General features: G+C 52.0%; 6 protein-coding genes across 6 annotated transcripts; 1 reads left to right on the top strand and 5 right to left on the bottom strand.

Annotated features, from left to right (window-relative positions):
- Positions 1-57: 57 nt before the first annotated feature.
- Positions 58-180, bottom strand: G6M90_00g086850 (uncharacterized protein; the record flags this gene model as incomplete). The annotated part of the gene is made up of 1 exon (XM_066131297.1): positions 58-180. The coding sequence occupies one exon, from the start codon at positions 178-180 to the stop codon at positions 58-60; it is 123 nt and encodes a 40-aa protein (XP_065987345.1).
- Positions 181-4,578: 4,398 nt separating this feature from the next.
- Positions 4,579-4,803, bottom strand: G6M90_00g086840 (uncharacterized protein; the record flags this gene model as incomplete). Its single annotated transcript, XM_066131296.1, has 1 exon — positions 4,579-4,803. The coding sequence occupies one exon, from the start codon at positions 4,801-4,803 to the stop codon at positions 4,579-4,581; it is 225 nt and encodes a 74-aa protein (XP_065987485.1).
- Positions 4,804-7,499: 2,696 nt separating this feature from the next.
- Positions 7,500-10,722, top strand: aclQ_0 (ABC transporter aclQ; the record flags this gene model as incomplete). The annotated part of the gene is made up of 3 exons (XM_014686946.1): positions 7,500-7,937; positions 8,067-10,243; positions 10,314-10,722. The coding sequence occupies 3 exons, from the start codon at positions 7,500-7,502 to the stop codon at positions 10,720-10,722; spliced, it is 3,024 nt and encodes a 1,007-aa protein (XP_014542432.1).
- A 1,593-nt stretch (positions 10,723-12,315) lies between these two features.
- Positions 12,316-13,680, bottom strand: FUM17 (Sphingosine N-acyltransferase-like protein FUM17; the record flags this gene model as incomplete). The annotated part of the gene is made up of 1 exon (XM_014686947.1): positions 12,316-13,680. The coding sequence occupies one exon, from the start codon at positions 13,678-13,680 to the stop codon at positions 12,316-12,318; it is 1,365 nt and encodes a 454-aa protein (XP_014542433.1).
- Positions 13,681-14,925: 1,245 nt separating this feature from the next.
- On the bottom strand, positions 14,926-17,301 carry prr-4 (pH-response regulator protein palH/prr-4; the record flags this gene model as incomplete). The annotated part of the gene is made up of 1 exon (XM_014686948.1): positions 14,926-17,301. One exon carries the CDS (start codon positions 17,299-17,301, stop codon positions 14,926-14,928), a length of 2,376 nt encoding a protein of 791 aa, XP_014542434.1.
- Positions 17,302-20,912: 3,611 nt separating this feature from the next.
- nnrE (NAD(P)H-hydrate epimerase) lies at positions 20,913-23,271 on the bottom strand (the record flags this gene model as incomplete). The annotated part of the gene is made up of 3 exons (XM_066131295.1): positions 20,913-21,872; positions 21,948-23,059; positions 23,154-23,271. The coding sequence occupies 3 exons, from the start codon at positions 23,269-23,271 to the stop codon at positions 20,913-20,915; spliced, it is 2,190 nt and encodes a 729-aa protein (XP_065987503.1).
- Between the last annotated feature and the right edge of the window lie 93 nt (positions 23,272-23,364).

The raw sequence follows: 23,364 nt of genomic DNA, 5'->3' as shown, positions 1-23,364 counted from the left end.
ATGGCTGCACGGCTACCTATCTGGGCACCTTGGTGGTTGAGGCAGCCCTTTGTCCTATTAAGTGCCAATAACACGATCCAGCTCAACCCAGTTTCCCGGTTGCTGGGCCGTGTTGTTATGCCGTCGTCTGAATGGTGCTGGATCCCACGCAATGTAGGTGGTAGTACTCCCGCCAGCCATGGTTCCTGGCGTTACCACGGTTCCATCAACCGAAATGGAACCTTTCATCCCATTTCCGCACTTGCTGTTTCGGTCAAAGTCTGGCCCGATCCAGCTTGCCTGTTCTTGCGAGATTGACCAATCATTTACACCGAGAGAGTTTGGGACATGGGTTTACCAAGCCAAGCCTTTCGATGAGCTTCACAGCACTGGCGCCGCCACAACGGTCGCTCGGTTACCTATGTATTTGTCGCGTTCACCTGTAGGAGAAAAGCTACCTGTGGTTTTTGATATTACAGTTCATCCCATCCGATCGTTCTTTTGGCATGTCGAAGCGTGGATGCAGGTCCTCATTGGCAACCCTGACTGCCGGAAAGAGTACTCGTTCACGCCAAAAAAAGATGAGAGATGACAAATAAGTGGGCAATTGGGCGGAACAGATCCCGAGTTGGTAAATGTGCTCTGGGATGCCTGCCAGGGTCAGGCATCATATGCATCTGAAGCGCCACGACGTAGCTGGGGAGCTCGTCTCGATGTGTAGTAGATAAGAGCGGTGAACGAGTAGAAAAAAAAATCTGCTGGAAAATAACTCAAATGAGCGAATTATACATTCACCGACAGGAGTGGAAACCGAATGAAAGCGAAGAAGCAGAACAAAGGACCTTGAAGAGTGCCAATATTGCCACGACGGAACATGACTAGCCGCTTGCGAACTAAGCAATACGGCATAATAAAACTCTTTGTATAGCACGCGCGGTCTAAACTATGATATCATTAGGACTGACAGTATGTGAGTCAACGCAATACCGAAAGGGGAACCGGTAAGGAAATAGAGCTTTGTTTCTATCTCCCAATCATGTAACAAGCTACTACACCGATCCATTATCGCAATCTGTCCTTTGTTAGGCAACTCAACCCGCATGTCGGACAAGATTCTGCATGGTGGCCGTCTTGACCGATTAAAAGTCGTGGGCAGCGGGGGCTGACGGGAGACGGCATTGAACCCGTCGGCGCCGAAGAATTGTCGATTGATGGAATTTGAAACCTCGCTAACCCTTTGCTTGGAGTGCTCGTTGGATGAACCCGCATGCATGGCTTTTGAATCCGCCCCCCTTGCTGTTTTGTTGTCTCTTTCCTCTCTCTCTGGCTTTTCCTGGGAACCTGCGCGGCCCAACCGCGCACCTTACATAGATTGCATCCGGTCGTTACCCCTAGGGCCTGTCTTGACATGCAGTGCGGGTGCCGCTCGTGGAATATCGTGGCGTGACAGCTAGATTGCGGCATTTTGTACAGGGCATGGCGTAGCGTGTGTATCAATTGCAGCCCTAGGCGTTGTGTATGCGTGTTGCCATTGAGAGAGGTTCCAGAGCATTGCTTCCACCATTTTCTCGGGATGCGCAATGGTTGTTGGTACGTACAATGCTTGCTGCCATGACGTCTGTGCCCTTGCCAGCTTATGTATAATTTGGCCCCGACAGGGCCACCCAGGTCTGAAAATATGACACGGTGCGGGGGTAACTGAAATAAGTATTAGTATACATTGACGGAATTTTTCTGATTGGCTTTTTCTGATTACGCATTCGTTGAACTAGCTTACGGAGAAGTCAGCTCCTGTCGGCATCTTTGTATATCATGCAGGGTTTGTAGGTAGATACCAACTTCATGCAGAAGCAGTGTCAATCATCCACGGCTATTTCGTCCGAGAGCCGAACTCTTGGCCAAAGCAGTCAGTGATGGATCCTCTCGCATGTACTCCGTACACAACTAGTACTTACGTATGCAGAGCTTGACCTAAAATCTTGATCGCGCGGGGTTGGACAGAGATCCACAGTTTCGCTGTAGGCCGAGTCTGGGGTGTCTTGGAGTTCTAGACATGTTTCTTCGGCTCAAGTTGCACCTGGAAACAAGGTTCTGCAGGGTCGGCCCAGTCTCCTGGGACAAAGTGACAACGCTGAACGTGACCATGTGAGACGACGTGGCTGGGCTCCAAATGCAAGAAACCACGGCCGCTTTGAGTACCCTAGAAGGTACACACGTACATACAAGAGACCCAGCATTGGAAATGTGATGCGTGAAGTCGGTGAGGAATGGAGTTCTGCTCAAACATCTGATGGACAAAGCGAGCGTTCGTCGCGTGGTTCAATTGGGAATGGATGATTGCACAAGCGCTCAAGCTTCGTTGGGCAAGCCAGAGATGAACCTTGAACCATGTTAAGGGCAAACAAGCTGCAGGACACTTGGCTTCAGGACAGACGAACCAACCACGAGCTCGACAATGCGTGTAATACGTGTACTAATACTCATGGGCAGGTTGCATCTGCTTGCTCCTTCCCGAAAAAAGCCACACAACGCCACTTCCTATGTTTTCTCAAAATGCCAACCCCTTGGCTCTGAGAAACTGCCCAGGACCTTGTCTTCTACCGACCGTCTGGCCTGTAAAACACTTGTTAACAACATTTCCTCTCATTTTCCCCGCATGTACGACACGCGTAGAAAATACGGAGTGTGCCTGGCAACAGCTTGCCGCCTGGAACCAGACTCGAGGAGCAGAGAGCGGGGTCCCCCGCTTGACATTCGGTGTGTTGACCGAGACCTGCAGATCGGACATTCGCACCGAAATTCAGGCGCCGTGAACATTTACAGCCTCATCGACTATACAGAGTCCATAGCTTTCTAAAACCTAAGCTCTAACCAAGAAAAAAAAACGAACCATGTGCGTCGGGCACAGAATAGCCTGCTCGTTTCCTGGTTGCTTGGAGGAATTTCCTAACCAGAACTTCCATACAGCATCACTCAACTTTAAAAAATCCACTTTCTGAGCAACTTTGAAACCGCCTCTACTTATGCGCATTCCCTGAATTGTAAATTTATTGGTTGGAAACTCGAGGGAAAACACCACTGCAACAGCCTCAGCCGCGGAGTGAGGTTTCGGAGTCGAATGGTAAACCCACGTGAAGCCAAGCTAAGTTGAATGCTCAAGGCACATACTATTCTTGTACCATCGGTATTTATAAACCGTGCTCAAGATGAAACCCAGCATGTCAGAATCTAATTGAAAAGTATGCATAGAAGATAAAATTTTCTCGACAGCCACCTCACCGGAAAATAACTTTTGAAATACGCCGTTGAGACTCTTTTCTCCCCTAACACCTACTTTTGCACAGACACTGTATGTACGTCGCGTGTTGGACAAAGAACCCGACTCGCAAGATGAAGGCCCGTGATCCTCTAGGCCAAAACAGCAAACCACGTCCACCTCCGTTTTCCTGGCCCCCCATGGACATGGAGCTCTTGCGCAGGAGGCGGTCGACTCTCACGGTCACCAGATGAGGTCTTGCCCAATAACTTTAAAATGGCGTGCCGAAGCTACGCGAATGCCATCACTCCGTACAAGGGTGTTGATTTTGCTAATCACGCCCAAACATGAGAGCAAATAGCAACATCTGGAGGATATTTGCCAAAAGCGCCGCTGTTTCTATGCACCAAGCAGGTTTTGTTGCTGTCTCAGTCTTAGTGCACCACGCTGGAGTAATGATTCGGCGTTTGTGGACACAGTTTTGATCACGGGCTGGTTGGCTGATAGGCACGGGACTCTATTCTACCACATGGTCTTTCATGCTTCCTAGTACCATTGACTAGGCAGTGGTAAGAACCCCGCAAAGCTAGAATTTGGGGCAATGGGTAATGCATGTCACGAGGCTGAGGGATGTCAGATCGCCTTGCCAAGCTGTCGTCCCCCTGGCATTGGATTTATCTGAAGGCGGATGGATGACGCACTGTCGTAGACGACACTATGGGTGAAGCGGTGCTAGGTTCGTTCAGATACTGCCATTGTTAAATCACAATTGACCATGGCTGAGGATGATGGAGCACTTTGGGTAGTGTGGTGGTGGCCACTGCCGAAAGTGGCAACATGATGGCAGAGCCCGTCGAGTCATCGACAATGAACCCGTGAGTGAAAAATTTCTTTATTACACAGAACACGTGCTGTTTTGGAGACTGGGTGCTGAGAGCCGAAGCAGTGGCGTATCCATATCCATATCCATATTCACACCAGTCATGCAAAGGCCTGGTATACATTGCACATAGTATGCTCCGTGGAGCCGATGCGATGTCATTCCTATGCTTTAATTGCGCTTACTCGTTGACTTTACAGTTGCACATGCGGACTGGACACGGGAGTTAATCATGGTACTCCGTACACAGAACGGCAATGATACATCACCCATCATCAACGGCGTTCTATCCCGGCCATTCTTATTCTGGCTCGGGCGTGGCTGTACAATAATAGTATGGCTTGTGGTTGCCACCAATTTGCCCGTGGACCCTTGGGCTTGGTCCTTCCAAGTGTTCGTAGTTGACTAGAGCGCCTCTTCGAACCAGACGCCAGTGCTACTCGGGGCAAGGTCAGCTGCCCCACTAGGCGGCTATTAGGCCCTGGGCCTGCGCTACCACAGAGAAGGTCTGGTAACTCTGGCTCCACAGCGGCATCAACACGCCTTCCAGCAGCCCGACTTGCAGGCCGCCTGGTTGCCGATCAGAAGAAGCGACATCCAGATGTCCAAAGGCCATCTGGAACAGAGCCAATGGCCGGAATTCTGGAGCAGGGATATGGCCAGAGCTAATCAAATTGACCAGTGACATGATGACTGACAAGCTGACCTGGGGTTAGTTGCTGCCGTTGCTTCCGTTGCGAACCGGCCCTCTGCTGTTTGGTGATGCCATCGACTATCCAAGAACCGCAGGATTGATGGTCTCTGGGAATGTTGTACTAATAGTTAATAATCACACGGATTGGGCGCTGGGCACTGGGCACTGGGCACGGGAGCGTCTAACGCTCGTGGCACCCACCTATTCTTCCTGTTATGAATCGACGCTGAAATGTGGATAAACGGCAAAGATTCGAGGTCGGAAGTGAGCTCGTGTCGAGATTGTCAGAATTGCTTACACAGGGCTTCTATCAGCGAGCGACAATGCGGTTATGGGCTCAGGTGGTGATGTGCATGGTGAGCATACGGAGGAGATGCCTTGAGAGCCCATGCAGATAATATGGTTTACGTGTCATGTCAAGGACAAAGCATCAACCATGAGGGGAGCATCAAACGTCTCATTCGATTCATGGCATGCTGTGTTCTCTAGTCAAGTGTCGTGTGCCCCCATTCAATTTCGAAGAACCTTGGAACGTATTTGTTAATATTGTATGTATGTTGACACGCCATGTACCATGCCCCATGTCCCATATCCTCTGGTCTAATGCCCAATTGCCAATGTCCCAATGCTCGCTCATTCAGATCAGTCAATCGTGGGCCCGGTTCTCGCGTAGCACAAACAGCTGGTGGCCCAGGATCGAGGCCAGTAGTACTACATACACTTCGTACAACCAACCATTGCCCCCATGTCTGTACTATGTAGCAATGTACATGCATCGTGTGAACCAGTCGTCGAGTCCTTCGAGTTTGACTGAAACACACACCCCTCTTTCTCTCCGACACACGCCCTGTTCCAGTGATTTGGAGTGTCGATTGCCCGCGATGCTTCGGGCTCAACCTCCTGGACATGGGTATACTTCAGTCGAAGATTATTACTAGTTCAATGCCGCCTTGCACCTTTACTTTGGTTCGAGAAGCACACAACTTCCCGTGCAAGACGGAGCACAGGGGGCGGATGGCCATGGCCACCTCCCATGACCGCCCAATTCCTACTAATTCGACGCCCATCCATGCAGCGCACCTGCACTCCTCCCTCCAGAGTCGTCGTCTTCGGTCTCATCCACACCCACCGTCTTGTCCGCACTTAGTAGTATGTACTAGACCCCATCGACACGCTGGGGCCGGGGGGTGGCAGCGAGACAAGGGCTTGTCCAGGATGGTCGAAGAGGTTAAAGGCCCAGTCAAGGGTGGGACGCTCTGCTGGGACGTCGGCAGGAAAGAGAAAGAGTCGACATGATTGATGCCATTGCTTGATTAATTGATTGAATCATGGACTCGGTGTACCCGTGGGTTCACGCCCTAAAGGCCTGTCAGTGTATGTGTGTATTTGAAATCAAGAGATTGTACCAGGCAGAATTGTATAATAGGAAAGAAAGATCTGGCTGCGCCCGGAGAGTCTCGCCGAACGGCTAGGTCAACAAGGCTCATGCATGTACGTACATACGTGGTAGACAGAGCAGACACCACTACTCCAATACGCACGTTGCCATACCGGAGAGACTTACTAGTAAACAAGAGTCGACGCTTCACCACCAGCTAGTGGAGGAGGGTGTGCGCCTTTGACTTAAGCTAAGTAGTCGATGCAAAGGAGCTGCGCACCCGGTGCACCTGCTGGCTAGCGTATAAAAAGTTATGTGCAACTACTAGTAGCATCGTGCCAGCTGCGTGGCCAAGTCTAGCATTTGGCGGGCATCTGTTGGCTCTGCGCACCAGGTACTTATAAATATATACAACGAGCACTTCAGCACTCTGCAAGTACTTTTATGCAAGTAGCCACCTCGTACGCGCTCCGTCACCCAGGGACCAAGTACTCTGCGGTACCGTCACTTGTAGAGTCCACCCTGGATAGACCTGACACGCCTGCTGCATTGACGCCGCCCCGGTGTAGCGACACAAAGAGACTTGGAACTTGACACCAGAACATGGCCACTGGCTCTGGAGTACTTAGCCCGGGTCTTTCAACTCTCGGCTTTGAACCTGCAACACGCCGCACATCAACTTCAACCACCACCATCATTCTTTTTTCCTCCTCGCTCGACTACTTCCGTACTTCCCTCCGACCTCTCGTCCCTCCCTCCCTGCCGATCGTTTCCTCCCTCCTCCTCCCGGCTTCCTCTCGGGCTTCTCGTCATTGCGGGTGTAGGCAAAGAAATTCTCCCCATTCGCTTGCGCATCACCAGCTGCCGCCAATTGACTCGGGCAGGGCAATGGTTTGCTCCAGGTGATTTGCCAATACTTCAATTCTCTCTGTATGTGACCGCACCAACCCCGCTAATTGTTTCATTCTTGGTGAAACGACTTGCTGGTGACATTTGCCCGTCTGCGTCCTCCCGGGGAGTCGGTGCGAGGAATAGTATCGAGTGCTTGCATTACAAGAAGAGACACCTTACCGCCTCTTGCTGCCGGCTATACCAGGACCAACAAGTGTTGGCATCGTGCCGGTCTCCAAATACCTACGCCTCTCCTCCCCTTTCGGGGGGACCAACTCACCCCTGTCCCCAGGCAGCATCTCTTTTCTCTGTCGTCCTGTTTTCCTTTAGAAACAAAATACATCCGAACCATGAATTATTACCACTGTCCCTGTGCCACTTTTTGCTAACGATTTGTTTGATATCCATGCTCTAGTCCGCCATGGGAGCCGCCGACGAGAATCAGCCTCCTGATCCGAGAGACCTAGGGACTGCCCTCGACGACGGCAATCTGACCGACGACATCCTTCGTTGTACCCAATTCTTATATTCGTTGGTGCTTCTCATTGCCTTTATAACAGGTGCCGCCTGGTACAGCGTCTATAATTCAAAGAAGGACGAAGACCTTGTCCAACCCACTGTCAAGGGACCTGGTGGGAAGCCTCTGCCTAGCACGAAGCGTAAGAAGCGAGACGATGGCGAGCGCAAGTTAGGCCCGCGTTTTGGACCAGCGGCCAAGAACGTCTTCCGCTACTTGTCGGCTATAGTGTTCTTGAGCTATATAGGCACTGGCGTGTCCATGTTCATTCATGCCTTCTGGCATGAGAACCCTTATAAATGGTCCAGAGAAGGCTTGCCTTGGGCAGGCGAGTGGAGTGTGGTATGTTTCAATTCCCTAGAAAATAGGCGTTTAGTCGGCCGCGCAATATTTCTGATCCCGCTAGGCGATTCTTTTTCTGGGATGTTGTCGTATGGGAATCCGCTTGCTAATCTTTGTGCAAATTGCAAGGTCCACGTTACTGGCTCCACGTTTTTCTACCTTTATATCCTTTTTTCTCTTTTTGACTGGAGGAAGGGCCCCAATATTGTTCACCTCACCATCTGGGTCTTGGGATTATGTGGCGAGCTAGTGCTCTTCGTTACTACTTTCATTGCGGCAGCGGATTGCCACCTTGTTCGCTCTGAAGACAAGGAGAGTTGCATAGATTCTTGGACCAAGATGGACTTGGCTCTGTATTTTGTCCGCCTCTTACACATCGTTGCCCTTATCGGCTTTTTCTGCGTGGCCTGGATCATGAAGGCCCGTCGTGACGACCACGAGCTTGAAGCAGCCTCTTGTTCAGAGTCTACACCACTGCTTAATGGACGGGCTAATGGCTCGTACGAGGCGGCGAACGGCAATGGCCAGACGTACGGCCCACAAGAACGACGATCTCGCAGACGGACATTGTCAAGTGCAACACGAACTGGAAGCTACGGCACGTCCCGCAAAGAAGAACAAGCTGCGTTCTATCGCCCGGAGAAACTCCCTCGTCGAACATGGGTGGAGTACGTTCGTGGATACTCATTATTCTTTCCGTATTTGTGGCCCAAGGATTCGACCCGGTTGAAGTTTCAAGTGCTGTTTTGTTTCATCCTGGTGATTCTCCAGAGATGTGTTAATGCGACAGTTCCCTGGCAGATTGGACGTGTTGTGGATAGTCTTGGCGACGCAGTCCGACGTGTCCAACGTGGTGAACCTCTGACAGCAGAAAATTTTCCTCTCCAAGACTTCGTCATCTTGGGGGGTCTGTGGACTCTCCAGGGCCAAACCGGCTTACTGGGATCTATAAGATCACTTCTCTGGATTCCGGTGTCGCAATATTCCTATCGAGGGCTAACAACTGCGGCCTTTAACCATGTCCACTGTCTTAGTCTCGACTTTCACCTATCTAAGCGCACTGGCGAGGTCCTATCCGCGCTGAACAAGGGCTCGGCGATTAACCAATTTCTCGAACAAGTGACATTCCAAGTCCTTCCGATGCTTTTTGACCTGTTTCTCTCTATTGTAATATTTTACTACGTCTTTGGGCCATTCTACGCCGAGATCAATCTTGTCAATACTTGCTGGTATCTGTACATGACTATCAAGATGGCGGCAACACGTGCTGATCATAGACGTGAAATGACGAATGCGGACCGTGAAGAGGAGGCTGTCAAGAATGACTCTATTTCGAGTTACGAAACTGTGAAGTATTTCAATGCGGAGGATTTCGAATCTAGGCGATACCAGGACAAGGTCGCTATATTTCAGGCAGCCGAAATCAAGGTCCAGATGGGTATGGTTATGATGAATATCTGCCAGACTCTGGTTTTCAATTTGGGTAGGATCGTCGCGTCTTTGGTCTGTGGCTGGCAAGTTGTCGTCGGCGTTCGGACTACGGGAGAATGGTTCACAGTAGTGGCTTTTCTTACTCAACTTCAAGGCCCTCTCAACTTTTTTGGTACTTTTTACAGAACCGTACAGCAGGCCATGATCTCAGGTGAACGACTTTTGGAGCTGTTCAAGATTCAACCCACGGTTGTTGACACACCACATGCCGTACCTCTCAGAAGGTTTCGCGGTCATGTTCGCTGGAAAAACGTCAGTTTCGCCTATGATAGGCGCAAACCAGCCTTGCGCAACATTAGCTTCGAGTGTGCGCCAGGAACTACAACAGCATTTGTTGGCGAATCAGGTGGTGGCAAGTCGACATTGTTCCGGCACATGTTTCGGTACTATGATTGTGATGAAGGAAGCATAGAATTCGATGGCATAGATGTCAAAGATCTAACAATTGAGTCTGTGCGTCGACAGATTGGTGTTGTGCCTCAAGATACCACTCTATTCAACGAGTCCCTGATGTACAATCTCCAGTACGCGAATCCATCGGCCACCGAGGAAGACGTCCATGCAGCGTGCCGTGCTGCTAGTATCCATGATCGAATTATGAGTTTCCCGGACAAATACAATACTCAGGTTGGAGAGAGGGGGCTTAGACTGAGTGGCGGCGAAAAGCAACGGGTTGCCATTGCCCGAACGATCCTTAAAAACCCGAAAATTATCATGCTGGACGAAGCAACTTCAGCTCTAGACACCCATACCGAGCAGGAGATTCAGGATAATGTGTGGAATATTGGGGAGGGTCGAACTCTCCTTATTATTGCGTAAGTTGACGTAGCCCTCCAAAGAAGGATTCGATATTTGAAAACTGCAGTTTGCTGACATTTTGAACAGACACCGTCTATCTACTATTACTCACGCCGACCAGATCATTGTGCTGCACGCTGGTGAGATCGTTGAGAGAGGAACTCATGATGAACTACTGGACGCCAACGGACGGTATGCCTCAATGTGGGAGAAGCAGATTCGGGCTGAACGGGCCTTGGATGCTGCCCGAGAGGCACACCTGAAAGCAGCACGAGCCGTGCGACGGGCCAACATGGGCTCAAAGACGCCAGAGGAGGCCACCATGGAAGATTATCACAGCATTGGCTCTTCTGGGACACTCTCTGGCCATGCCACAAGTCGTGGTAACATGGGAGAAGAAACCACCTCGGCCTCGTCATCTTCATCGTCCGACGCCGAATCGACTCATTCTCATGACCGCGAAGACGACCGACATGAAAGACAAGCAAGCATCTAAGCTTGGCTAGACTACAGGATCCTGTAGACCGAAGTCTCATCAACTCTCTTTCGTTGTGCGAGAAGGCCAAGTACAGAAAATGAATCTTGTCAGCGTTGGTTTCACCATTTAATTTTTATTTTATTTTCCTTGTTTTTGTTTTCTGCAATGCAAGGCTTTGGCTACGGCCCAGTCTCGGAACTTACTGCGAGGTGCTTGCGACGCCATTTTTCTTCCTCTAATATTTCCTGAACATTTCGCCTACATTATGATCGACACCTCAAGACTGCATTGGACCGGCGTTTGGAGCAGTGTCTGCTTGTTGTCATGACTATTTTTGTTTTTTTCTGGACTTTGAGCATGCGCCCTTCAGTTTCTATGCAACCTCATGCCTACACTATGCACCTAGCTACAGCTACTGGGTAGAAGCCCGGCAAAGATTTTGTTTCTTTTATGACTTTTGCGACTCATCGGACGTCACTCGTGAGGTGACTATCTCATTACCAGACCAGGAACGCTGCCGCACGACACCTCTGAGACACTCTTATCTGCTGTAGGGACGGTTTGGTGACGGGTCATAGCAGGGGGGTATTTGTCTTCAGCAGGTTTTCTTGGTCATTGGACCTAACAGGGTGTGTATTCCTCTTACGAAAATCGAAGGATTGGGTTTTTTTTTTGCATGTGAAGAGGCACGAAGCGCAATGGGTCTAACCGCAAGGTACTTAGAATCAGACAGCAGGGGTGGGTTGAAATAAGAATTTGGTGAGATGAAAGATGGCTGGTTGTTTTCGAAGACATTGCCTTTGCCGCTTTTGTTTTCTCTTTTCTCTTTCTCTTTCCGACCACGAATGGGAAAAATAAAATAATATGCACAGGCTCCGGCATAGTTCATGACAGGACATGAAACAGGGGCCTAGCGGTACTAGGAAGAAGTTAGGGGTGAGGGGGAAAACATTCGTCACAAGCGGAGTTTAGCGGACTTGATGATTTTTAATTTTTTTCGGTTTGCTTTGGACAGGTATCGCTAGCTCGTTAGGTCAGGAATGAACTGACTTGACGTGGTGATGTTGGGTGTCGAAACGTGATGAGAAAGTAAGGCTATTATTATCATTGCTCGCCAACATGTGGCCCACGTAGTGCTGCAAACTGAACACATGAGGCACAACCTCGTGGGACGACCACGCCCGTCTTGAAAAATTACAAATATACATACATGTACATACATATATATATATATTAAAACAGAAAAAGTGGCCACACTATGATAAATGCGCACATTACGCCGCCTGCCAAAGAAGATGTAAAAAAAGACACGCTCCGGTCCGTACAATGCGTCAATTCCGTCAGTGCATGCCATGCATCCGTCCGTCCCCTCGTCCTTCGTAAGCCTTTGTAAGCGAGTGTGATTGCCTTCCCCAACGCCGTCTCATGCTTTGCCACGCGCACAGAGAGTATAATGGTAATTAATGGTTTCAACATGAAACAGATTAGTATAAAGTATAAAGGGGGAGATTTCCCCTGTAGGTCCGGGCCGTCTTCAAGAGGTGGAAAAGCCGGAAGAAGAGAGAAGAGAAAGAGAAAGAGAAGAAGAAGAAGGAGCAGCAGCAGCGGCTATTAATGTGAGTTGCCGTTGACAGCCTTTCCATTGATTTCCAAGGTGGGAACGGGCTTGGCGGGCTCGTCGGCGACGGCGTCTGCGTCGTCCTCGTCCTCGGAGCGGTCGTCGTCGGCGGTGCTGTCCCGGACGAAGCGGTAGGCGATGCGGATAATGTAGAAGAGCCAGAAGAGGTTGAGGGCCTGCAGGGAGGCGAGCAGGGCGGTGGTGATGTACTGGGAGATCCAGCACTTGTACTGCTCGGTGGCCCAGTCGAGCTCAAAGGGGCCGACGGTGCGGAACTCGGTGAAGAGGGACCACAGGATGCGCAGGTTGACGACGTGGCGGAGGTAGATCCAGACGCAGACGAAGACGAAGAAGTAGGGCCCGACGAGGGGGTGGTCGAGGTAGTTGAGGACCTTGGAGGTGGCGAGGAAGAAGTCGCTGATGTCGTGGGTGGTGTAGACGGCGATGCCCATATAGGTGAAGTGGAAGCGGTAGCTGAGGGCGATGAGGGCGAGGCTGACGACGTGGTGGCCGACGAGCTCCTTGAAGTCCTTGCGCGGCTTCTCCATGCCGAGGAGCAGGACGATGGCCTGCTGGGCCCAGTAGGCGGCCTGGAAGAGGTAGTAGAACTTGACGGGGGCCTCGTGGGAGCGGTGCGGGAAGGCCTCGTACATGCCGCGGGTGTTGAAGTACCAGACGGGGGTGCGCGACATGACGAAGACGCCGGCCGGGCCGAGGAAGAGGAAGTAGACGGCGGTGTAGGCCTGCTCCATGAAGCGCGCCTGCTTGTTGCGCCTGAGGCCGGCGGCGCGCGCCCACGGCCGCAGCATCTCCTGCATGATGAACTCGCGCGTGAAGGAGAGCACGACGGTGTAGAAGGCCACAAAGGCCACGTCCCAGGGGCCCTTGCCGTAGTGGACGGGCTGCGAGGCGTCGCCCTGGCTCTGCGGCAGCCGGTACGAGAGGAAGATGAAGCGGTGCAGCGGGTTGGATTCGCTCGGGTTGACGGCGTAGCCCGAGAGGAAGAGGCAGAGGATGGCCAGGGGCAGCACCCACGTGTGCCTCACGCACGTCTGCCGCACGCGCGAGAGCAGGCCGCGTGCACGGCGGCGTTTGGAGAGACGCTTGCTGCTGCCGCCGGCGCTGCTGCCGTTGGGAGATGCCGCCGACGACGACGACTCGCCGCCATTTTTCGAGTCGTGGTGACCATGGTGGTGGTCGAGGCTGGCCTTGCTCGAGGCAAATGCCGGGGCGCCAGTGTCGCCCGCGCGAATCTCGCTGCCCAGACCGCTGGATTTTCGACGCCGTCTCGTGCCCTCGACCTCGAGGCTGTGCAGCTGCTCCGCGGGGCTGTTGAGCAGCGGAAAGGGCTCCGACATGATTGCTGTGTGTTTGTGTGCGGCCTTTCTTTTCGATGTTGAAGAGTTGGGGAGAGGCGGGGATGAGAAGAAGAGCAACAAGACGAAAATGTTGACACCGGTGGGGGTTTTTTTTTGGGGGGTGCGCAGGAGGGAGATTAGATTGCCGTCGCCGCAGCTGAATGGAGTAACAGGCCTTTATTATTTTTTTTCGGTCCAGATGTCCCTTTAATTTTTTTTTTCCTGTGCCAAGTAGTACCTTGTCAGCAACGCTTGGACGATTTTGCTTGGGCCGAGCATTGAATGCAATGAATGGCCTTCAATGGCTTGGCCATGTTGTACGCATCAATTGATAGCTATCCCCTTCCCCCGCGAGCAAACGGTGTAAGTCAAGTCGACGACGACGTCATCACTCACACGTTCTCTACGCCATAACTCTACGCAATCCCTCACAAGGCAATTCCGCACATGCCGATTCTCTTGATTCAAACCAATCCGCATACCACACCGTGTACACTCCCTCGAGCGTGCGAAAGGCCCGGCAATCACGGAGGCCACCAAGTCGCGTGGACACTCTGACATGCCGTCCGTCGAAATTGATGCATTTCCACATCCCGTACTCCGTAATTTGCGAACCCAAGCCACCTGGCCAATCATAAAGACCGCCAAGACCCAAATCGAGGGTGTCGACCAGGGGCGGGGTTTGCTGCAGGCACATTTTCGTCCACTTGGTCGCTCATGGGTAACGTCTCCGTACAGAGTAATAGAAAAGCACATCTCGCCCGCAAATATCGAGACGCCACATCTGCTCCAACTCCAACTTGTTGATTTGCATGCTGCACATCTATGTACATGCTCCTGTGCAACTATCAAACACAACAAACCAACCGATGCTCTAGTCGGCTAATTCTCCCTCTCTCCATGCCAATAGATTACTCCTGAACGCCTGCTCCATTTCATAATCGTAGCCGCTGACATCGTAGAAATGCTGCCAACCTCCGCTCGCCTGAACAAGACGCGAAATGCCATGTACATGTCTGAAACTTTGATCCGTTGCGTATGTAATCAGTATCTCCTGATGAAAGAAGCCAACTGTAAGAAGCCCCAAACGGCCCTCGCAGATAATCCATCATCGCCCTTCCTGTAACAAGTATGCCTGCCACAAAGGGCCCCCAAACGCCGCGCTGAGAAGATCAAATAATTTTTGAAAAAAAAAAAGGGAACAGAAAAACAAAAATCCAGTCAGACCCTCTCCCACCGGCACAGCTATTCTCTTCGAGCTGATCCATCAGTGCCACCACCTCTTGGAGGCCCCGAGTCTTCCTCCGATTCATCCTCCCTCGCGTCTTCGTCGCTGCTCGATTCAAGAGACCCATCTGTGTAGGAATATTCGTCGTCGTTCTCGTACGTCACTAGACGCCGTCTGACTCCAGGCCAGAGTGGAGGGCTCACTGAGTCTACAAACGGAACACCAGGCAGATCGCCATCCTGACTGTTGCCAATATGCCTTGCCTGGCCTTGATTCCTTGGTTGTTCATCGTCTGAATCCGATGACGTGGACCGCCGGCTTATCCCTTCTTCCTCTAGTACTTGCTCCAGCGCTGTACCTTGCCGTGGAGGCGCCGGGATAAAAGTCACCGGCAGACTGTCCGTGTCAGTCGTCGGTCGGAACTTTTCGCGAATCTTGTCTGCTTGGTTTGCTGCAAACATCTCTAATCTTGATTTGATGTCCCATCGGCTTCCCATTGGGTCATGCGGGCTCACTTCTCGAGTGGACGCCTGCTGTTGCCGCGTTGGTGATTGGCGACTGGATACCTGTGTCAATGCTCGCCAGCGGTCTGCCGGACTCGGCATTGGCGAGTTTGCCTCCAAATCCAGTATACTGTTTGTTGATGGCCGTGCTCCGTGGCCGCTTTGCTGTCTGGGCGATGAAGTCTCTACGCGAGTCTGGCTAGTTTGTGGGGAACTGTTTTGTCTGGTTAATTCTGAAGTGGTTTGGTGTTGAGTCTGTTCTGGTGGTGAAGATTGAGATAACGGCTGTGAATTCGTATTCGCAGGAGAATGTGCTTGCTGCTCAACATGTGAAGCATGCAAATCTGGCGTCCGTGCTAGGAGGTCTGGCGTGCGGCCAGTTGTTTCTGAAGAAGGCTGATACCGAACAGCATACACCGTGCTCGCGGCGCTCGGGGTATCTGTTCTGCTGACCGGGGTCATGGCAGCAGCAGGCCGCGCAGGCCAATGAGGCCGGAAAATGTCCCCAATCGTTCGCTGTGTATTCTGCTCGGGAGCCTGGCCTGGTGCCGCAGTGCGGTCAACGCCGCGTTGTCGGCCAGTGATGGCTGATACAGTTGACCGTCCATTGAACTGCGTGCGACTACGGTTGTTCAGGCTTCCAAAGCCGCCACTATTTGCATTGCCGTTGACGTGGCTGCTTGCATGACCCCCTCCTCCGCTTCCTCCGAGGCCCCCCAAGCTGCCATTCTTTCGGTGCTTTCGTTTTCCAGCCCATGGATAATCCAGGGCGCTCACTTCGAGCATCTCTTCTCCTTCAAAGACTTCCCTGCCGAGAACACCCCCCTTCTTCTCTTCGCGCTCGAGTGCCTCTATTCGTTCAACCCATTCCCATACGATAACACTTGCAGCCGCCGCCCCAACCCATCTCACGTAGTCACCCCAACGTGCAAACGTAGGGTTGGATATATCAAGAATGAAGAAAACTATAGGTATGAGGATAGCGGTTAATGATATAATAGCCAAAAGGCACATGTTCTTCATCAAGGGGTGGTAGAAGGCATATCGCTTCTTCATAAGTGCGTAATATATGACCCAAGCCGCATATAAAACCCCCAGGAGCAGCTGAAACATGTAATTCAACGCTGGGATAGGATGTGAGAAGCCCCCCGCCATTGGATTGTAGTTCTGGTTGACGTCGCCATGCTTGAAACTGTTGATGGCGGAAAAGATGAGATCGAGAGTGATGAGAGCAAATGCCACCCATTTGATGATGACCTTTTCTCTGTGGCGGGGGAATAGTCGAATCAACGTTTGGGCCTGAGCTAGCCAGAGAAAAAAGTTGGACACGAGCCGAATGATCCTGAGCTCCATGCTTCCCATAACCTCTGTCTGCAGGACAGAGGCATTTTGCGCGCCGTATTTATATTGTTCAGCCAGAAAATGAAATGTGTCGCAGGTCGCGATAGTGAGAGAGACTGCCACAGTAAGGGCCGCAACTTTCTGGAGCCATGGCCGACCACCAATATTGTCACCCCCCGATGAGCTGTGGGTGAAGCCAGAACGGCGGCCGAGATACACAACACCACCATCCAAGAAAGACCTGGGAGTAACGAAGAGCATGATGAGAAGCATGTACGAGGTGACGGTTGTGGCGGCCAGGGCATAGCACATGGGCACTGTGGTCGCATAGAACGGCTCGCGGAGGTTTGATACAGAAGGCGAGTTTGACTGGTCGTGTGAGTTCAGGCTTGCATCTCCCCAGTAGGCTGAAGTGGCAGCAGGATCCGGCGCCGTGGTGGTTGTGGAAAGAATCGCCGATGAAGTCGTCGCTAGGGTCGCTGAGACGAGCGATGTGACTAGAGACACGGTCCTGGTCCCAGTCGGGACGATGCTCGCCGTCGTCGACATGACTGGCCTTGCCTTTGCCCGACTGACGCAGGAACCGGATCAGGTTCGCGGCGGCGCAGTCGTAGTCAAGGTGCCGGCAAGGTGCAGACGAAGGAAGATGACGTTCCTAGCGCGGGCGCGCCATCGATGAAGGAGCGAGACGTTGGTGAATGAATTTCGTATGCACGTAGGGGTAGGAGACGTCACGATTGGCGCGAGTCGTACTCGTACTAGGTCGCGCAGACACTGCAGGCGTCGATAGGATGCTGGTACGGTCGGTAAGTGAATTGGAAACGTGCAAGGAGCATACGGTATGTCGACGGATACAGAGGATCGGAGGCTGGTATGAGTGGTGGTGAAGCTTGCAGTTTGATTTTGGAGAGAATTGCGAGTCTGAATGGTCGAGGTCGACGGCCAAGTTCAGAACTGGTTGGTGGCTCGGACCGTTCAACGTCAACTAGGAGCACCTGGCCTGACCTGGTCCAGGAATGCCCGACAACTGCCAACTCCCCAGCGATAATTACTGGCTGGTGTCCCCAATCAAAACGGCCGCAGCGGGGCGGAGGACAGAGGTGGGAATTGAGTCTACCGTACGGAGTACTAGGTACCTAGGTACGTACTCTGCGAGGCGCCAATTTGAATTTCTTGGCTGTGGAGAGTCGCCGTTGCCATGCATGTGTGTCACCGACGGGAAGAAGCTTGATTGACAAGGCTGCCAATTGCGATCGTATCAAAGCCAAGTGCTGGAGGAGAGAGATGGCCCAGGGCCGATGAATGGGTTTCGCGATGTGCTCAAAGTTGTCTTCTCTCCCATCTTATCGTAGCGACGCCGAGACACTAGTTCCCCAAAACCAAAGTCGTCATGACCAAAGAATGGACTGATTCGTTGGGACCAATTCAAGACTCCGCACAGTGGAGGCGGTGCACACCCAAAGCTGGGAGTTTCGGCAACGGGTGTGATGCGGCGTCGGGGTGGTGAGTTGGTGGCAAGCCGGGTGGTGAGCATTGATGAATATGTACTGTCTGGTGAGTCTGGTGACAACATTGAACATTCGAGGGCCGATATGTTCAAACAGGACAGGAGTCCGGCTCCATCTCAAGCCCCCGCGGAAGGGCTAGTTAAACCCTCTTCTTTGGTCCTCAACGCTGGCTGGTCTTTCCCTTTCCCGCCTTTGCTGGCAAAGCCGTAATCGTACGGTGCAGAAAAGGCAAGTCATTTACGTGGCGCCTGCCCTCTCCCTGGATGAATGGATCAATTCTCTGCACCCAGTGCCGCCAGCATGAACATGACTTCCATTCTCCTCGACCATTCTGCCGTCTGCTTTGGGCCACGTCTTACGGAACATTGAACCCCTATCGGCCTTTGAACTCCTCCGCGGACATCAGACGCAATATGATACAACAAGGCGGGGACATTAGAGCCGGCAAGCCGTTGCGAAACCTACGTGCAACGCAACACAACTCAATACTTTCAATGTTGTATTAAGACGCATGCCGATGCCTCTAGTAGCCCACCGTTTCTAGTGTTCATTGTGCTAACCCATTATAACTTTAGAGTCCGAGATCAATATCAAACGTCACCGAATCGAGGCGGTTGGGCCGCGGGCGGCAGTTGCTGGACAATGGAAGCGCACTAGAACATCCCGGCCTTGCTTGACGCATGGCGTGGATCACTGGATACCCCCCTCCCTCTCGAGTCTCCCCTCACCAAAGCGCCGCAAGACAAACTTTAACACTGCCTCTGCGACGCCACACTTTAATCTAGTCTCACCACTTGGGCCTCTCTGTGCCACTTATGGGAGGCATAACGAGTGCCGTCTTTGAGCTGCAAAGACCCCCCCGCGTCTCCCGCCATACTGCCAGATATGGTGGCCATTACATGTAGAGTTGATAAAGTGATAGGCGTCAGCACATTTCCATAAGGAACTGCAGGGGGACCCTGACAATCAGGATCAACATTTGCCAGCTCGTGTCGTCCCATGTCGTCCGTAAACACCTGCCTTTCTTGGCATTGGGAACACACTGACTCTCCGAGATTAAACTTCACGCAGTAATTCAAGCAGCTGAATCTGTCAATTTGTCCCTTCTGCCCTGGACCTGGACCGCACATTACTACTACGTACTAGTACTACCACTGTCCCTTGGCAAAGCTTGACCTGTAGCACGCATGGCTTGGGCCATCGCGTGTCCTCTGCCTTTGGGGTGCCAAGATGGGGGGCGAGCCGCACATTTATGTCACGTTATCACGGCAGGGAGCGTTGTAAATAAAGCGGCTCAAGGGACCGTCCTGCAATGCTGGGAATATCAAGGTTTGTGAACATGTGTCGCTATTCGTTAAGACACGGTGGTTACACGATGCATATGTACCCCCTGTCCACATCAGGAAACAGTTGCGCCCAGTGCAGATATCTAAGTAATCCTAGCAACCGAAGCTTTCAATGGTTCGTCTGGGACAGCGTGTGACATTTGACGCACCAGACAGTATATGTACGGTGTCTAACATACTGTGGCGTGGCCACGACCCTGTTACAGTGGACATTCTACTCCGTACCTCCGCACCTTTCCTGCCACTTGCACAGCGCCCAAAGCCTTCAATTGTGTGCGTGTCAATATGTCAGTTCTTTTCACATTTCCAAGCTTCCAATGTATATCAACAACGAGGTATATATACCCCCAAAGAAGGTGCAACTTGAGCTTCCAAGTCATTGGAACGCCTGGCTCACTCACCTACAAATCATCGCTGAGGATAATCGTCTTTGGGGCATGATTGACCCTAATCAAGAGGAGCAGTTAACGGATAAGTTATCTGAGCCCGCGCCGCCAACCATCCACAGCGCCATTCAAGAGCTTCCACGGTATCAAGAAATAGACCCAGATATTCGATTTTCAGACGTACATTCAATACTACACGTGGAATACTCCTTCAAACGGGAAAAGTATGAAGACATTAAGTCCCGAACATACGTTATACTTGGGTGGATTTCCTCAACGCTCGACCCAATCATCTATGGATCAATTAGAGATCGTCTTTGGGAAAAGCACAATGGCGATTTCACCCTAAGGCAGCTGGTCAAGGAAATTCAAAGGGAGTTTGCCCCGTTTCAATGGAGCACACGGAATGAACTCGGAACACCTATGCGCTTAGGTAGTCCTAGGCGTAACAAACCGCGAAGAAGGAGAGGGTCTCGTGTGCCGCACAGTAGTACCTAAGTTATAGGGGCGTCTCGCGAATGAAATACATTGACTGTTTTTTTGGTACTTTTTTCATGTGACAATGTATATAATGCCCACAGCCCCGGCAATATTTCATCCCTTGCCAAGAGCTTCGGAATAGTAACATGTATACAACGCCGTACAATGCGCATTATCAACACCCCTCACCCCGAGTCACCCGTCAAACAATTTGCTACTATTTTCAGTATCCCACAGGGGTACTATTCATTGATATGTCTTGGATCGTAATACATCGTCGCCAGACGAGCTAAGGTAATTACAACGCTTAAAATAATGCAATTTTGAAGCTGGCCCCATTTAAAAAAAATAACAGCATCGCTCAAGTCCGTTTCAGAGACATAAAGAATAGTCCATCCTTTTCCCCGCTAAAGCCATGAATTATCTCGAATGCACCAGCCTCAATCCTCTTCATAGTCATCTTCCACGCCTTGATACCGCATCTCAAGCACCCACTTGCCATCAAAGTCGATGCCCTTGCGTACCTTGGTCCCTGCCTTTCTCCACACCGCGCTGCCCAGCCCCATATCTGCAATAAACAGTCGCCACTCATCTTCGTGGGCGCCGCTGCTCAGGGGGCCAGGCTCTCCGTCCAGAGGGGGCGTGACGGCCTCCAGTAGCCCCTTCTTGGGTGCTCCTATAGCGACGACGTATCGCGGTTTGACGTAGAGGTGAGCGCCGTCGATGACGGCGATTTTGCCAGAGGTAGGGTCGATGCCCGTTGGCACGTCGACGGATAAGACAAAGGCTTCGTTGCGGTTCGCCCACTCCATCAGTTCGTAGACGGTCGCTTGGTCGCCTATGCGGAGTTCTTCAAAGGACATGGTCAATCCGAGGAGGGCATCTATGATGAGAGATACGGAGACGGGGGTTGCCGAAGCAGAAGATCTGCGGAGATGCTCGAAAAAGTCATTCTTGTTGTGGACTTTACCTCCAAATGCACGGTATAGCTGTATTTGCCGCCGCAAGTCTTCCAAAAGGTCCTTTTCGCGCTCGAAACCCACAAGGCAGACTAGGACGTCAAAGTTCTTGTTGCGCAAGTGACGAGCCGCCGCCAGGGCCCGAATACCAGACTTGTTGTTGCCTGCGAGGACGACAATAGTCGAAGCACCCAGAGATGAGGAGATGTCAGTTGTTGGGGCGGCTAGAGCGAGTCCAAATCGGACTTTCGTGGCAGGATCAGACAATGCTGTGACTGCTACTTCTGCTATGCCACGGCCGGCGTTTTCCGCCATGAGGGCTTCTGAGAAGCCAATCTCGTTGGCGGCAATGTTTTCGAGATTAAGCATTTGCAGAGTGGAAATGGCTTCGAGGCGGCGCTGGGAGGGGATGAGGTAGAGACCGGCCTGCTCGACCCGCTGCTGTAAACGGCCATCAGCGTCACGGTTGCCTGATTTAGGCGTCGGCCATCGGGTGGAGGATTGAGATAAACGTACAGACGAGTTCACCCTGCTGAGCGGCTGGCTTGTAACGGCGCCACTTGCCTTGCGGGATTGTGAACGCCTTGAAAGCCCCGACTTACTCTCCGCTCGCGGCTTGACAGGAGCCGCCGCAGCCGCCGCTGTAGCAGAAGAAGCACCGCCGTTCTTCGCCTCTCGTCCACTCGGTCTCTCCGACTCATTCACCCCCAGTTCCGCCTCGCTGTTCCAGAAGTCGGCGTTTTGTCCGCCCTTGGAAGAAGGCACATCGAGGACCATTTCTGTATAGTGCAAGTTTTTGCCGCCTGCCGTGCCGGGTTTCGGTCGCCGATTGTGCGATACAAGACGATCAGCGTCGTCGATTTCGTCCTCCTTACGCATCTGGTCAAAGATGGTGCGCTTGTCAAACTTGGCTAGATTATTTTCGAAATCAAAGTCGCCCATTTCCTCAGTCACGTCCTCAGAAGCCCAGCCGTTGTCAGCAAGCCCCTTGCGACCTTTGTCGTTTCTCTTTAGAGAGTTATACGGCTGGAAGTGTGGTGTGCTATGGAGGATTGGTGTTTGTCTCCAGCCTTTGCCATGACCGCTCACGTTAGATCCATCAGCATCTTGCTTGTCCTGATATGTAGCATTATTCGCCTTGGCCTGCTTGGAGTTCTTTGAACGACCCTTCTTCTTCTGTGACGGAGTTTGAGATGCCGCCCCTGCTGTTGAGGCCTGGCGGCCAGAATTGCTGTTATGGCTGATCTTCAAGCCCTGGATTGAATCCAGTATATCCTGCTCAGGCCTCCTGCCTTGCAAGTCGTTAGAGGTTACCGAAGAAAGAATCCCCGGCCGCTCAACAGGGACTTCTCCTTTGTCAGATTGGTACTGCGGCCCGGGAGCAGAAGCCGACGGGGTATTCGAAGTCGGACGTCTGCCAACGCTCAAAATTGCCGGATCAACGAAGGATTGTGGTAATTGCTGATTCGGCGGTGCAGGTTGCGGGACGGGGGGGTGCCCAGCCTCCAAAGCAGGGGAAACATATTTGGTAGGCGAGACCTGCTTGGAGGTTACCTCAGAAAGACCAGCAATGTTAGCGGCATCAATCGTCATTTGCGCAGCTTCTTTGCCCGTGGACGCAGCGCGGACTGAAAGACACCAGAGTCAGTTACACAGCATCAAGCAAACTAGCACTTGTTCGAGGGGAAAAAAAAAAAACGCAACAAGGACTGTAATACGTACCATCGGTTAGAGTCAGGCTGCTTCCCGCCTCAACATCCCTAACGATGCCTGTGAGCCGATAACCCAACGGCTCGCGCAACACGACCTCCATGTGCAGTCCAATAAACTGGCTCGCCATTTTCACAGGCGGTCGCGTGGACAGCTCAGAGGCAACGCTCGCCCATGAAAACCCGAGGTACAACTCCCTCGTCCTCCTTGGCGCCGCTATAAC

The sequence above is a fragment of the Metarhizium brunneum genome, chromosome 5, assembly GCF_013426205.1.
Source record: "Metarhizium brunneum chromosome 5, complete sequence".
Classification (NCBI taxonomy): domain Eukaryota; kingdom Fungi; phylum Ascomycota; class Sordariomycetes; order Hypocreales; family Clavicipitaceae; genus Metarhizium; species Metarhizium brunneum.
Note: the sequence above shows the minus strand (reverse complement) of the source record. Positions and strands in the feature narration are given on the sequence as shown.